Source organism: Parambassis ranga, chromosome 10 (genome assembly GCF_900634625.1).
Source record: "Parambassis ranga chromosome 10, fParRan2.1, whole genome shotgun sequence".
Lineage (NCBI taxonomy): Eukaryota > Metazoa > Chordata > Actinopteri > Ambassidae > Parambassis > Parambassis ranga.
The window spans coordinates 15482079-15498521 of record NC_041031.1 but is presented as its reverse complement, the minus strand read 5'-3'; the positions used below and the strand labels follow the sequence as shown (position 1 = coordinate 15498521).

The following is a 16443-nucleotide window of genomic DNA, read 5'->3' as shown; positions in this document are numbered from 1 at the left end:
TACCGACTGGAGACGCAGGTTGTGTAAAGTGTAGGTCTGCAGGAATGAGGAAGTTATTCCGCATTCTCGGGAAACATAAAGCTTTACTGCGACAGCAAATGTGCAATCATGGACATTTTTAAATAATAAAAAGGTCAAAGAGAGAGTAAATATTTAGACATTTTATTTTAAGTTTTCAAGTAAGACAATAGTAGTTCAAGGCACTGTTTCAACAAACATAAAAAAATGAGCAAAATATTAAAGCACTTCAGTACAACAGAAGCTCATTCAGTGTCAGTCTAGTTAATGCAACACTACCTGTTAAATCAAGGCTATCTGACTGGGCAGTGAACACAAGGCATTCATCACAGCAGAATGAAGAAGATAAATTCATCCTATTCATCTTGAACTGTTCTTTTTTTCCCCATGCTGCTGTTTGTTGTTGTTTTTTTTTTTTCAAACATGTGCAAAGAAAGTAAACCAGAGGCGGACATCCTGTTTAACGTTTTGGGTGCACTTCACATACTTGGCACATTTCCCTCACACCTGCTCTCTCAAGAGCAGCCTTTGTGCATCCCTGCATATCTCAATGTGCTACATTCCTTAGGGGGCCCTCACTGTGTCCTAAAGTGTACGTAATTATTCACGATAAAGACACCAGGAGCTCACCTGAGTCCCTCTCAGTTTGTGTGCACAAAAAAAATGTACTTAAGGCTTTGTTCTGGGATGCTATTCCTATGATGCATTTCTCAGGCTGCTTCCATTATGTCTTCAACAATGGCCGTCTCTCGCCCTGACGTTTGTGAGTTCTGAGACTCCAGCATTTCAACCGGCTCCACCGGTTCCTCCTGCACCAGCACCATGGTGGCAGCTGTGGAGTATGAAGACGCGGGGTTCCTCTGCCTCCCGCTCTCTCTGTGCCGCGCTTTCCGGCAGCAGACGCAGTGTAGGCAGTCGTGAACATTGTACTTAAAGAGGCGTCTGCACGGGTGGCAGAACTGGTAGAAGAGCAGCATGAAGAGCACAGCCAGGCTGTAACAGATCAACAGCTGGACGCCCAGCAGCAGGGCACACACATACTCGTAGAAGTCTGACTTGAAGAAGTACCAGAGTGTGATTAGAAGAAGGTTCTCCACAAAGCGCCCACAGTAGTACATAGCCAGGCGGCCCCAGCGCTGCTTTCTTTCAATGAGCTCTCGATGGGTGAGGTCGAGCTGCACCGCCGACCAGCAGAAGACATTGATGCAGGCGTAGAGCAGCGTGAACATGCAAAGTACCACTATGGTGCCCAGCTTAGAGAAGTTTTTCTCCACGTTCTCAGTCAGCGAGCCTTTCCTGGCCCAGAACTCAACCCAGGGAAGAAAGAAGAAGAAGAGAAGGTTAACCATGCCGACGAGGATCACCCAGTGAGTGAGAGCTGTACTGAAGAGGACCAGGGCGGTGATCCGGGTGGCGATTTCCAGACCTCGCCACACAATCATGCACAGATAAGCCGCAGGACGCAACCGCACCTTGTAGTCATCGTATCGGATCTGGATGGCCAGAACGCTGCAGACCAAAGCCCCGTATGTGATGGAGATGAGAGTGATGGCCATCAGGGCCACTGTGAACACAAACAGATGTCTCCTGTTAGACAAATATCTACAGTAAGCTATGAGCTAATCAGAAGAAAAGTTAAAAACATTTAAGAATACAACACATTTCAGACAATTTTCCATGTTTCTAGGTCAGAAATCAAGCAAACGAGTGGCCATTCTTTTCTACACAAGCCCAGATGTTCTGTATTCTCTTGAGCAGCCAGATAATAAATCAACTGAAGCAATGGTTATTTATTATAAATATGGCCGTGCCTCAACTCTCCATTAGAACTTTGCCTACTAAGCAGCATCAATAATGGCAAACATGACCGCAGAACTGAGTGAATATGTCTGGGGTCTAGACTGAAAGGCTTTGCAGAAACATGGTTAGCTGTATTCATCCAATCAGGATGTCAGCCAAGGTGACGATCAAAAGATCGATACATCAAACTTTGAGAAAAAGAATATAGAATCAGCCAAACACAGACAACACAGGTAACATCTATAAATCAGTTTTCAAAATGAGAATATTCTGCCTACTGTGAACACCTGCAGTATATCAACTGCTCCCTCACTACGGATTTACAGAAGACCAAGCTCAGACTGTTAAGTGGATCAGTTGGACATCATCCAAATCTGGATGCACACACAAATCCACCACCTGAACAAACTGTTTTTTTCCTCAGATTTAGAGACCCACATCCGGTTTCACATGAAAGCCTATGAAAGGCAGCATCACACTGAAAAAGACAGATTTTACATAAACACATTTACCAGTGCAAAAGATTATTTTTAAAACTTTGAAAACTATTCTTTAAAATATGTTCCTATTTTTTTATATTATTAAAATATTTTTTGTATTATTTTATGTAATGTATAATACAAATTTAACTTCATAATTAATGTTTATGACTGTGGCTATAACTGTGTGATTCATACATCATGGCCCATGACGTCAACCCTATTGATCATTTACTATAAAGACTGAACAAGCCAAACACACCTGATGACTCCAGATGCCCTTTGACACATTGTCACATCATGCTGGGAAAATCGTGAATGATAAGATCTGAAAAACGTGAGTGGAAACCATGCAGCTCAAGTGCTGCTGTCTTTAAGTAAACCATAGGAGAAACCACTTGGGATAATCTGCTGAACTTTCTGCATTTTTCAGAGATTCTATTTTTTCACAAAAATCGATTGGCTAGTACTTTAATTTGCAATGAAGCACATTTTCATAAATAGTCTCAGAATTTTGGACGCCACTGTGTATTTCAGTTTATTGGTGGCTGTGGCTCAAGGTGGTAGAGGAGTTGTCCACCAATCATAAAGGTGGCAGCTTGATCCCCCAACCTGGCTGCATGCTGCTGTGTCTTTGGGAGAGAAGTCGAAAAGTAGTCAAAGAACTACTACATTACTGCAAGTGTAATGATCAGTTCAATAAATTGGACACATTCTGCTGCCATCATCAGGCCAAACGTTAAACTTTACCATTATTGTAAACATGATAAACATCATGTTTGTACTGTTTGAGTTCTTCAGCATGCTGATGTTAACATTTAACGCTGAACAGTGCTCTTAATACAGCCTTACAGACCTGTTAGCATGCCTGGAGTGTTGCAGTGGAAAAAGTGACTATTTCCTACTCCCACTGAAATTAGTCTTTTTTGGTTTGCTCTGACATAGATTTACTTCCTGTGTGTGTATATTCATGTAGCGTTAGGTTACAATATTCCACTCGTAGTTCATAGCACATTACGATTGAACACATACACTAACTGGTAGTTGTATTTATAGAGTATTGTTTCTCATCTGTCTTGCAGTGTTTTAGATATACTGTATTACAAGTAGATACTTGGATTAATAATAAAGTAAGATTTTTCCAGACACACGCCTCCTCTTGTGATTCTTACATCTTACAGGGAGAAGATATTTCTCCTGGATGGTGGCGTACATCTGCAGCGTCAGCTGAGGTGTGGAGCCCAGAAAAGCCTGGATGACCGCAGTGCGTTTGAAGGCGTTCCTGTGCGCAGCCAACGTGCGTTCCGACTGGCCGATCTCCCACTCCATGGGCCCCCTCTGTCGCTTCTTCAAGCTGATCTTCCTGGAGATGGTGACATATGGCTCCTCTTTTTTACCGGCCTTGAAATAGACTACAAGGGCCTCAACACACCTGAGGAGCAGAAAGAGAAGAGTGGGGTGAAGTTTTCATGATGTTTTCACACCGGCAGAGGGCAGCAGAGTGTCACAGTGGGACTTTATGCATTGATCAGTACAGTTTGACATGTGAGGGCTATAAAATAAAGCAAACTATTGGTGGTCATGTGACAAACATTTGTTGTATTTTCAGTTAAAGAACTCAAACTTGAAATTTATTGGTCATTGATATTTGGAATACCATTTCATAGAATAAAAAGAGCTTTGTTTGAGCACCACTCACAACAATGAGCCAGCAGAGGGCGGCCAAAAGTCGGAAACCACACATCACTGAGGCCTGAACGGATTAGCAGAAAATGTCCAGGGTGTGGTTCCCTCTTTATGTTTACAACGTAAATGATCTCTATGTTAGGTCTCAGGGGAAAGCTGTATGATTCACACACAAGGGAAACAGTTTCAACACTGAAAAGGGGTTTTGTGCAAGAAAGACAGACTGCTAGATTTAAAGGAATCATCTGGTGTTCTGCGTAAATGTTCAAAATGAAACCACCTAAAAACTGGAAGTGCAGGTTTCCACCTGCCATGAACAAAAAGTCAACATTATAATCTTAAAAGTCAACACATCTACATTCAGCACACACAGCTCCAGGCCTCTAAGGGTTTCCTACACTGCAGCACTAAATCTCACATCACTGTGCTGGAATGTTTTTTTCTTTTCTGTTGCTTCAGCTGGAATCTGTACTTTTTTTAGTTACAGTTCAGTGTAGCACAGTGCTGAGCTTCCACCCTGGACCCTGAACTGTGTATGACCCAAACTTTAGAGGCCAGCAGGAGAAATCTTGTTGTTATTCAGGAGCAGACTCTTATCTTCACTCAGTATTATTTTTCACAGGGATAGCCACAGGCAGACGAGGGTCATTCTGCTTTACCTTTACAAGCTCTAAACACAGAGTAACAGAGAAGCAGAAAAACCTGATTTACTGATGCCTGAAAAATGGCAGCACACTGGGCTCGGGATTCACTGTGATGGTGCTGAACACGAGCCAGCATGCACTTAGGAATCTGTAAAAACGACTGTGAGGCAGACTGGATTTCACTTAGGGAGGAAAAAAGCATGACAGATGAATGTATTAGCCAAGAGAATCAATACGCAGACTTCCAAGGCAGCATCTTATGGATTTATAAAAGGAAGCACGGCCTGCTCTGCTCTGTGTTTGCAGTCTAAACATGAAATCTGTTCTTTCAGTTTGTGGCAAATACCACACACACAAGAAGAGGAACTGCATTAGAAAAAAAAGAGCCTCTAGAAATGCTGATATCCTCTGCCTGTGGGCCAGCAGAGAATTCAGGAAATTCTTTTAACAGCTCTTTAAGCAAGACCGTCCTGTTTAGGTCGCCTGGGATTCTCTGAACTTCACTGACACCGTTTGCAACATGCAGCAACATCAGGCTGTACATGCTGAGACTGGTTCAAACTGAGACAGTAATTGTGTAGTTTGTGTCCCAGATTTGGAAGCAGGACAAGTCATGACGAGTTCCAAACGCAGAGGAGAGCAGTGTCTTTACTGAATGTGTAGATACTGTCACCTTATCTCTAGAGGGACTTCAGCACACTCTTACACATAATGTTAGATGTAGCTATCTGTACATTTTGAGTTATTTCTTCCTTGATACCAGATATGGTATTGTCTGACTGAGCAGCCACAAGATCAGCGATTACACCATCCCTCAGACACACCGGAAGCCTCCCCTCTTTGACTGAGAGAGCAGAGGTAATTTGTTTATAGCAGCACAGCCCAGAATAAGAAGACCAGAACAGAATGAGCTGTACTATAATGACAGGCCAAATGACTCCTGCACTCACTGCTGCATTACAAACACACAGAGACACAGCTTAACAGATAATGACTGCAAAAAGCATTCATATTAGAGACGTGGCCAGTGTGGCTCCACAGACTGTTTCATGGTCAGTGTTTTAAATCACATTCCCATGTGCAGGCGAGGCGGGTAGGGGATGGAAAGCAGGTGTGCACAGCTGGCAGATGCAACCATCCGAAGTATTCTAGGATTTAGTACTGGAGAATTCTAAATTTATTTAGCATGAATGTAGGACTAACATACTAAGAATAAAGACAATTAACTATTCGTTGTTCCTCATAGCCAAACAGTGATGTAATCAAAGCATTTTAAATACAGAACTTCAGTGTTGCAGGAAACGTCACTGTCAGAAACTGTACACACAACTCTGCCCACATGTCTGAGTCTGTGTGGTTTAGTGTGTCAGACCTGTGGTTCAACCTCACTCAGACAGAACTGAAAAACAATCAGGAAAAAACATGGATTACACTGTCCTTAAACGCCATTTATCAGAACTGGTAAAACAGGAACCACTTCTTTTATCACTACATTAAACATATATGTATATATATATTTATATATATATATATATATATATATATATAGGTTTCATTTAAGCTTTGTTTAATGTAGTGATAAAAGAAGTGGTTCCTGTTTTACCAGTTCTGATAAATGGCATTTATCAAATGTATATATATGCACACACACACACACAGATTTTATGGTTTGCTGATACCTAAGCATTTGTGTCCCTTTTAGCTACACTTTCTCAGGCACGCCATTCTTACTCAAACCTGCACCTTGAAGCTTGAAAAACAACACGCCCTCCAATTAAATCTCACACTACTGTGACTTCGTAAGTCTTGTTGATAAATCAAAGTTCAAAGAGAGAGGGAGAGCAGTAAGATACGAATTCTGCCAACATGATTCACCGTCTGACAAACAGGTGCCACAGCTGTGATCAACTGACACTGAGCGTGTAAACTGACAGTTCAAACTGAACTACCTTCTTAAACTGCTCTTCTTTCTACAGACCTTTCAGCTTCTACAACCTCTTTCTGACTTCTCCAACATTCAGCTGATCTGATCAGCTGTCATTGCCCCCCCCCTCGGTCCGGTCATACAACCGAGTGGTGTACAGGTCATAAGTGTGAACATGTGTTGCCGGGGTGGCAGAAACTTAGCTCTGTGGTCATCTGACGGAGTGGTTTCACACTCTTAGACCACAGTGGTTTACACCATCATCAAAGCAGAAGAAGATGATATTAGGTGGTTGTTTATTTATGTCTGATAATGTGGGAGGTTGTTATGCTCAGTCATCAGTACTGTTCCTCATACTGGACACGCTTTCCATCTGGAGTGTGATTCAGTTACTGACAGCCATATCAGTGCTCTTTATTCAGTGTTAAAAAAAGCAAAGTTATCAGTGACAGTGAGATCTGACAGATGAGTAGAGACGAAGTCACCTGGTTCTTTTCATTCTTGATGAAACAAAATAGAATAGATATGACACTAAAACTTATCTGGGCGAAGGTGACAACTTATCTGATCCGGACTTAAGATAAAACAGAAAGGCAGCAAACCTCCCCTCATCTAAGTGGTTTAAACATTTTGACTTTTTAACTGTTTTATAGTTTTACAATATCCGTGTGGAGTTTCTATGTTCTCTCTGTGCCTGTGTGGAGTTTCCCCAGGGGCTGCAGCCTCTTCCAAAAAACAGGACTAAATAGGGTGTAGGTGTGACTGTGAGCTCTGCTGACCTGTTTTACTGCACCTCCCACCCAAAAGGCAGCTGTGAAGGGCTCCAGCACCCTGCAAGCCTCTATGGGGTGGAACAGGTATGGCTGACTCATGGATGAAATAGCTTTAGAAAGACTAAGGCTGTTTCTATCACAGCTGAGCATTATGACCTTCATAAGGACGAATCGTAAGTTTGGCTGACTCTGTTGATTGACTAATCAATCATTTCTCCTCCTGCAGCTTCTAATAAGTGCTGCTCTTTAATGCTGAACTACATTGTGCCAGCTCTAAAACAACCCTGCAGGGCTGTAATGCACTGTGTCTATCCCATTAACTGTCTTGCACTTAACAGTAGATAGAGAGTGCACATCCACTTAGGATCACTGAGTAATAATGAAACTGGAGATGTAGGCCAGTTTTTTTTTCAGTGAAGACATCAAATCTATTTCTGTATTTCAATGATTTTGTAAGTTTATTCTCTGTTTATAGATGAATCAATAAAGTGCATAATCATTGCAGCTGCACTCAAATCTTATTTCAGAATGTAGGAGATCAAACAATCACTCTTGTGTTTTGTAAACCAAACAATATTCATAATTTGAGCAGTGTGTTAGTGTTAGTGGTGACATGGTGTGTGTCACCCCACCCCACCCCACCTACCTGATGACAGGGCCGAGCAGCAGAAGGTGCAGGAAGAGGACCAGAGGCCGGTCCCTCCCCAGGTCCCTGTGGATGAACGTCAGGGTTAACTGAATGAGGACGGCGGGCAGCAGCATGAAGGCGATGGTGAAGCCCATCCAGATGAAATCCTCGGTCTTGTGGTACATGCTGCAGAGCACGGCGGCGGTGACGAACTCGGCGCAGTAGAGCACGGTGGCCAGCACCACGCTGAGCGGAGGGTGGACCCGGCTGTGGTTGACCACCAGCATGACCCCGTTCTCCGCCACCGTGGAGCACCGCTCCGCGTCCGAGATCTCCCTCTCTTGCTCCTCCACCTCCACGGCCACTTCGCACATGTTGGCTAATATAAAGTTTAGTGTGTGTCAACAACTAAAAAACGACAGGCTTCAACCGGAAGTTGTCTCCAGAACCATCACTTTTTTGCAAATATTCGCTTTGATGCGCCGTCTCTCCCAACTTTCCACCAAGTTGATCATCGCTGGTTCGTCATTGTGTTTCACTACCGGGCTGCTCCTCCGATCCGCGGCAGGCACCGTCTCACTGCCACCCAGAGGCTTTGTGATTCACCGGCCCGTGTGGCCCATTTAATCCGGACAGAAACGACCTCACTGTCGGCAGTAATCTTTGTGCAGGATCGCACAAGTTGCGCCTCGTCACTCAAGAAAACCCGTTCAGTTCAGTAAAACTCCAACAGATCGACCAATGTCCAAACTGGGAGAAGATACAGCTCCACTGTGTTCTCTGTTCCTGGCTGAACACACAGAGAGGAGAATGTCGGCAGGCCGATAAAGGTTAGCCTGTCTTCGTGTCGACATGCTGCTCGACACACAGCTCCTCTTCTGCTGCTGCTGCTGCTGCTCCCAGGTCGTGTTTTCTGTCTGTGATGAGTAGGTGCGTCAAGTCAGCCATAAACACAGACATACCGGAAATGATGGCCTCTCTTTCAAAATAAGTTTCATAAGATAATGATAGAGCAGAAAAAATATAACTTTTTGAAAATAAATTACAGTTGACCCGGAATGTCCTCTATGAGATGAACAGTTTGATAGTTGAATGGCTGAAATCGGTCAATGTATGCTGAAGATACGCTGCGCCAAAAAACGTACGGAAGAATAAAAAAGGAGGGTGAAGAACAATAGTTTGATTGCCTAGCAACGGCAATCAAACTAATAAGATATAATGCCAACGTAAATACCATTGACAGTTAAAAGGTAAATACACACCGAAGACATAACGTTCAACAAACTGAATATATAAATAAAGGACCTGACATAAAAGCATAGATATTTAATGCTACACTGGCTTTGAATTTAAATGTAAACACATAAAGAAATGCATCCACTTTGTCCAAAATGTCTCAGATTGCAAGAATGGGAAATAAACTATAGACAGAACAGAAGTTGATTAAAAAACACTATACTGAAAACTATGTATTCTATAATTACATCTAAAAAAAGAGACTGTAGAAATAGGAATAGAAGCAGTATGTGAAGAAATATTGAGTAAATGTATCATGTGTTTAGTCTGGGACATGTGGACATTTCTGCTGCCACACCCACTACTACTGTGAGGTCAAGTCTGTAACAGTAAGCTACTACTAAGTATATACAATGGTGAGGAAAAAAAAATATTGACATATTTGTGTTTAAACTGACTTCATACAAAGAGGAAGTTTACTAATATCCACTGTTTTTTTTAATGATTTTTTACAGTGTCTTTCTAAGCACTGGTCTGAGCACAGAGATCAGTTTCTCTGCACTTCCATTTTTAGTTTCCACCAGTAGGGCAGACTTGGCCTTGTTATAGTGACCTACAGGCCTGAGCGTGGAACAGGTGCAGCCGACACACACACACACACACACACACACACACACACACACACACACACACACACACACACACACACACACACACTGAATTAGCTGAACCCTTGCTCAGTCCTCTTATTCTTTAATAATAACACTGCCATTTTTTCACTGTATTGTCATTTATTAGGAGCAATTGTTCATTGAACAATGTTTTTTTGAGACATAAACAATTGGATGTTTACTCAACTATGCAAACAAGGATTAGCCCGTTGGCAAGGAGAAAGGCAAAAGCTGCAGTGGCATACCCAACATTTCCATTGCAAAGCTATTCTCATTGCTGAGGTCACCATAATAAGCCTCGTTGTATTTTGACAGGATAACACAAGTATGTTATGTTCTATAGATGTAACTTTTCATTTACAAAGCATCTCTGCAAACACTTCCCTTCCTCTGTCCTCTTCCTGTCTAATCAGATATCATCAAAGTCAGTGACATGAGCCTGGCATTGTGAAGAAGGTTGACACAATGTGCGAAGGCTTGTCATTACTAATGCATGTGTTTGTTGAGGCAGTGGTTTGGGTCACTGACTGCAGACTGCATGCCCTGTGGAGTCATAGGAAAGAGGAAGACGGAAACCTCTTTATGCAGCGCCAAGCATGCCCTGTTAGCAGCCAGTCAGGTCAGTGAAAGGTTACACTGCCGGACTGTTAAAATACTTTACAACAAACGGAAATAAATGAAGCAGCTAGGTTAGCTACTGGAGGCAGAGAAACCAATTAGTCTTGCACTCCCACTTTTATACACACTTTTTGCACAGTTCAAAGGCAAAATAAATGTACTAACAGTTATTGTATTTTGAGGGAAATCATTATGTCCAGTCTTTATGCTAAGAAATCCTCCTCTTGCTGTAAAGTAACTGAAACAGAGATTGCAAACTCAGCAGTTGGGGGTCTCTGAAGCATGTTTGCAATGTGTGTACAGGAGCAGATAGGGGTGTGGTGTTCTACTGCTGCTGTTTCTGCTCTGTGTGTGTGTGTGCATGTGTGAATGTCAGCTGACGCAGGTCTGTGGTCTGAGTCTGGGATGAGTTTACTCAGCAGAGGAGCACAGTGCCTGATTGGACATCAGTCATAATGACATAATGAGATAAAGCCTGCACAGAAAACACTGAACACATATGAACATTGATTTGCCTCTAATTTCATTTCATGGCTGCCAAGGCTTTGTGTCCTTCCCCCACTGTCTGTAAACATTAAGGTATAAATATGGAGTGGTATAGAGGTTGTAAATATGTTCTGCAAATAGTAAACTGCTTTAGCTGTGGGAGGAGACTCATTTTCTTGTCAGGAAGTCAAACCGAGACATTTTATTATTGACAGACTATATGAGGCGAAGCAGCTGCTGACAGACCCTCTGAATATGAGGCCATCTAGTGGCTAAAGTTGCATTACAGCATATGTTTGACAGGCTTAATTAATGCATTAATGCCCTTATGTAATGTGTTCAGCTGATCCTTTGTTTATGTATCAGTGAAACAGTGCTGTACCTGCACATTCATTGTTACAGACAGATACATGCATATATAAACCAAGTTATTTTATTTACGTATTTTTATGTATTTGTCTATCAAATATGAACGTTTATCAAGTGCATTTTACATTATATCTTAATTAGCAATCCTAATTATGTTTTTGCATTTTTTTTACTTTAAAAGTTCTTATTGATCATGAAAAAAACAGTAAAAAAGCCTGTTGAAATAATTTGTGGTTTCTGCTTGTTGGCTCTGTTGTCTCATAGTCTCACAGTAAATATTTGCACAGTGTAAGTGACAAAACATTTGAGATGTTTTTGTCCTGCAACATCTTATCCAAATAAAATACCTCAGGAGTGAACACAGGCCTAAACAACACTGTGTAAACACTGTGACTGTAGTGTGACTCTGACTGGCCGTCATCACATCCTAATCCACCTGAGTGACTAAAATTGTGAAGCCTAAATCTGCACAAAATCGCTGCACGCCACCACATTGTGATGTCACAGATCACACCACACCACACCACACATTTAGTCTTCCTGAACGGATATATGCATCTTTCTTTGGTCCAGTTTAGGAAGAGCCATGCTGTCCAATAGGGATTATTGGTCTGCTCAGAGAACTCCGGGATTGGCTGAAATTCCAATACACTAACATTTCCCAGGTTGCACCTCCCACATGGGGTGACCAAAGGCTTAGCGTGAGCCTGATTATAGTTGTGTGGCTGGTGGGTACAAGATGTTAGTACTGACGCACACCCAAACAAATGCATGGACATAGACATACTTCTGTAAGTATTCCTTGTAGAGTTAGATAAACCTTTAACCTTGCACATTTACTAGTAGTGTGCTCATTATGTGGTAGTGCAGAGTTTTGAATTAATCAAAAGCATCTTTTAGAACCATCTGCCATTTCTATATGTGTGAAATTAGATTAATTTGTTGTTCAGTGCAGTATTTTGTTTTATTTAGATTTTATTACAGAATCATTTCATTTATTTTAGTGTTTAATACAAGGTGAAATAACTATAGATTTACTGTTTATGTCAACGTGTTTTTCAAAGATTTTATTGCATATTTTTTCGTTTTATGCTTACAGTTTCAGTTCCTGTATATTTTAATGCTTTCCCTATACATGCAAAGACCAGCTGTGCATTTACAAATTATACACCATATATATTTAAATAAAATAAAGCTTTGTTAAATTTGTCAAAATAAAGAAAATACCTAAAGCTGTAAAAACGAAACTGAAATTTTTCATTCAGAGGAAACATGATATTCAGATTAAACCTTCTCATGGCTGGTTTACAAGTGAGGTCTCTGCATTGGAATAACACTTAATAATAGTAATACGGACACAGCTGCTCTAACTTGCTGTAAGGTTGCTCTAAATGCTGCCATCTCGTGTCCTTTCATACACTACAACAGAAGTGGTGACAACCTCGCTGTCTTCCTCAGCCAAAACAGATATGGGTCAGCTTGTTAACAACACTGTAAAAGCAAGCCATTCTAAACTGGCTTTAGCAGATTACAGAGACTGAACAGGTGCGTTGGACAAAGGACTGGAAGATCTGCCTGTGTTTTTTTTAGCACATGGCCCCACTACCTCAGACGCACCTGCTGCATGGTGCACTACAGGACATATTCAGACCACTCATAGCTCCCATGGAAAGCTTTTGCATATAGATAAGGCATTAAAAACATTACACAAGACAACATCCGGGCATTTTTTCCAAGAAAAAATAGGGCAATGTGTGTTTGGCTAATTTACATTGTGAGGATTTAGACACACACTTGGCAGTGAAGGAATTGTCTGGATTGACCATCTGGAATCTGTCTCCCAACCCTACAGGAGACAGACACAAAGCATCTTTTGTATTTTGGACCTGACCATGTCCCTTTGTGACTGAAGCAGTCAGCACCTATCTGTGTATGTGTGTGATTCATATGATGCCATCTGTTTGCAGATATCAGTTCCAGAGAAGATGGTGGCCACTGTGCACACCTTGCTCACCTCAAGTAAACATGTTCAATCTGATGAGCAACTGCTGCACCTGGGTCTCCAAGATACAGGAGCCAATCAGGTGCTAACTCCACAAGTACTAACACAATGAAGATGTGTGTGTTTGTTGACTTAAAAGAAATGAGATTTCTGATTTTTAAATGTCTACAATGTTTACTTGTCTACAGGAAAGTGACCATTGTTGTGGTTGGTCTTGACAAAGCAGGAAAAACAGCCTCCATCAGAGGAATGTTAAGAGGTAATGTAAGTCCTTTTAACTATGATTTACCTTGTTTGTAGTAGAAATACAACATGTAATCCATGTGTGTTTTCCTCCTCTAGTACCCCACTGTGTAGATGCAGGTCCCACCCATGGCTGCATTAGAAATGAGCTGAGGGTGGAGAACTACCTGGTCACCCTGCTGGATGTTGGGGGATCAGCAGATTCACGAGGAGCCTGGAGGGAGTTCTGCGCAGAAGCCCATGGGATCATCTTTGTGGTGGACTCCAGTGACAGGCAGAGGATAAAGGAGGTCAAAGAAGTTCTTGCTGACCTGCTGAAGCAACCAAGAGTGGCAGGAAAACCCTTATTAGTGTAATTGCACTCAACTTTCACATGTGATCCAAAATCATGTGCAGTGCAAACAGCGCTCTCTGGTGGCTGATAGGTGAACATACACAAATAAACACACTAATTTCCCTTTAGGTTGGCCAACAAACAGGATAAAATGAATGCTCTGCTGGGGAGTGAACTGATTGAGATTCTGTCTCTAGAGAAGCTGGTTAACCAAAGCCGCTCTCTGTGCCATATTGTAAGTATCGTTCTAAAAGTACCATCCATAATACAGCTTTATCAGACTCTTCACTGACACTGAGGAAACATAAACTTTGCTTCCACTCAGGAGCCTTGCTCAGCCTTAATGGACCTGCGACGCTGGTCAGACAGAAAGACTTTGCGAGGCCTTCGCTGGTTGCTGCGTGCTGTTTATATGGATTATCCAGAGCTGTGCACTCGTGTGGCCCAGGATAGCAAGAGGCCTCTGGAACCAAGAGAGAGGGAGAAGAATGGGAAAACAGAGAAAGTTCGGAAAAAAACAAAGGTCGAACGGTGAGGCCCTTTGAGAATTCATAGCTCATGTAATACACAGACCTGCATGAAGACAAATATATTCTTCATCTGAACTTAATTTGTGTGAAATATTTCCTCACCCCAGAATACGATCTAGCAAGTCAGATCTTCGTCAGGTCCATCGGCCCAAAGACAAAGAAAGGAAAACCAAGGGGGAGGGAAAGCTGCAGCCCATTCGGAACATGCTGCAAAAGGTCAGGATTCCTTTGATAAACATGTAAAACCAAACAATAACTCACACATGAATAATGTCCTCACAAAGGTCATGTTTAGTTTAGACCGTAATTATTTTGCTATAATTTCATTAACTATTTTAAACACACTTTATGGGGCTGCTGCAATAAAGTCATTATTTCAGATTAACTGGTTAATCTGTGAATGGAGACATTTGACTTAAATCAGTTAATCAATTGCTGCTGAATTCCTATTTTTTAAAAGCTAAGCAATAAATAGCCTTAGTGAGTCTCTGTCTCTTATATTTGTCAAAGATTGTACCCTAATAGTGATGTCATCATACAGCATGCATTGCAATGAATAAGAACTGTTTTCCCAGGAGACCACACTAAAGAAAAAACTGACCACAAAGAAGAAGAAGCCAGTGAAAGCCAAGAAAAGTGAAAAAGATGACGAAGTGGCCAATGAACAGGAAGAGGAAGAGCAGGGTGACGGCAATGAAGGCGAGCAGGACAACAGTGGTCACAGAGACAGAGCCAGCAGCGCCCTGATCCCCGAGAAAAAAGGCAAGCTGAAGCGTAAGAAGAGGGTCAAAGAAGGGACTCTGGACCTGCCTGACTCACCTGACAATGATGAGAAGGCGCTGAAAGGTCAGTTATAACTCATCACCACATGTTTTGATTTTTATTGTTTTAAGGCTGAATACCTAATAACTGTTTTATGTTTAGCTAAAGGGGAGAAAATGAAGAAGAAGAAAGTTGTGACAATGAAAAGAAAAAACAAGATCAACACAGAGGAGACACCCGAGGCTTACTCTCAACCAGTGGACCTTTCTACAACCTTTGGTGAGCCTGAACCACTTCTTCCATCCACCAATCCAATGCAATAACAGTTTGGACTCTGACATGATGAAATCACAATTTTTCATTTAAAAAGATGACCCTGTCTCCTGATAGATCTTTACCGAAAAGCAATACTGGCTCTGAAGGAACGTCAGGATCAGGCAGAGTGAGAGTGAATCCTGGTTGTGTCCTGCCGTCTGAGTGAGAGGATGTGGTCCATAGAAGTAGTACACAACACATTGTATCAGAAACTAATGTCTTTATTCCACTTTCTATACAGAAGACTGATCCCTGAGCACGTGGGGTGAGACTCCAGTGTGTAGTGAAGGGCAGGTCTGAGTATTTATATAATAATAAAACATGAATAATATAAAGACATAAGTTTAGGGTGAATTGTGTACTTTGCCAAATTGTTAACAGTGATTTATTTGTATCCATTTTTCAGTTTTGAGTGTAAAGGAAACACAATGTTTGAGTAGAACCCTTTTTAAATAAATGCAGCAATGGGCAGTACACTGGGAAAGGTTTGGAACATTTATGAAGTAATAATGATGAAACTGATATGATAAACTCTTTGTCACTTTGTTTGAAAAGCATGTCTTACTGCTCAACACACAAAGTGCTACTTTCATTTAAGGATATTCATGCTGTTTTCCACTATTTGAATTTCCTATGACTGGTATCAGTCCTACAGTTTGTCTTTTGCAGAGGGTTGAGACATTGTTAAAAGTACAAAAGACAAATGAACAGTCATGGTGAGCTCACCCTGTAAATCCACATCATTTAAAATATGCCCATATGTAAACATACAGTGAAAGTATCTTATTTTTGTTAAGTGAAAGATTGCAAGCTGCATGTAACATTTTGTAAAAGTTTGTTAGGCTGCCTTTTTAATTAAAATCAACTGTGTTTGTTGACCCTGAATCGTCTGCACTGGCCTTCGTTCACAACAGAGACTCTGATA

The 16443-nt window shown here is 41.6% G+C and overlaps 2 protein-coding genes across 2 annotated transcripts; one reads left to right on the top strand and one right to left on the bottom strand.

The window, feature by feature from the left end:
• Positions 1–146: 146 nt before the first annotated feature.
• Positions 147–8918, bottom strand: xkrx (XK related X-linked). Its single transcript, XM_028416751.1, has 3 exons — positions 7971–8918; positions 3470–3729; positions 147–1582 (listed from the first exon to the last, which is right to left on the bottom strand). The coding sequence occupies exons 1-3, from the start codon at positions 8324–8326 to the stop codon at positions 729–731; spliced, it is 1470 nt and encodes a 489-aa protein (XP_028272552.1). The 5' UTR covers positions 8327–8918; the 3' UTR covers positions 147–728.
• A 3152-nt stretch (positions 8919–12070) lies between these two features.
• Positions 12071–16136, top strand: arl13a (ADP-ribosylation factor-like 13A). The gene is made up of 10 exons (XM_028416597.1): positions 12071–12123; positions 13300–13416; positions 13523–13593; positions 13677–13929; positions 14041–14146; positions 14237–14442; positions 14549–14657; positions 15017–15287; positions 15366–15482; positions 15594–16136. Exons 1-10 carry the CDS (start codon positions 12104–12106, stop codon positions 15647–15649), a joined length of 1326 nt encoding a protein of 441 aa, XP_028272398.1. The 5' UTR covers positions 12071–12103; the 3' UTR covers positions 15650–16136.
• The last annotated feature ends 307 nt before the right edge of the window (positions 16137–16443 follow it).

What these genes read in the sequence shown, in the direction of transcription:
- arl13a (XM_028416597.1), top strand. Translation starts at nt 12,104, where the DNA reads ATGGACATAGACATACTTCT. An exon ending in CATCAGAGGAATGTTAAGAG is followed by an intron (nt 13,594 to 13,676) that starts GTAATGTAAGTC and finishes TTCCTCCTCTAG; the next exon opens with TACCCCACTGTGTAGATGCA. An exon ending in TGATGAGAAGGCGCTGAAAG is followed by an intron (nt 15,288 to 15,365) that starts GTCAGTTATAAC and finishes TTTTATGTTTAG; the next exon opens with CTAAAGGGGAGAAAATGAAG.
- xkrx (XM_028416751.1), bottom strand. Translation starts at nt 8,326, where the DNA reads ATGTGCGAAGTGGCCGTGGAGGTGGAGGAGCAAGAGAGGGAGATCTCG. An exon ending in CTGCTCGGCCCTGTCATCAG is followed by an intron (nt 3,730 to 7,970) that starts GTAGGTGGGGTG and finishes TCTGCTCCTCAG; the next exon opens with GTGTGTTGAGGCCCTTGTAG. An exon ending in ATATCTTCTCCCTGTAAGAT is followed by an intron (nt 1,583 to 3,469) that starts GTAAGAATCACA and finishes TTGTGTTCACAG; the next exon opens with TGGCCCTGATGGCCATCACT.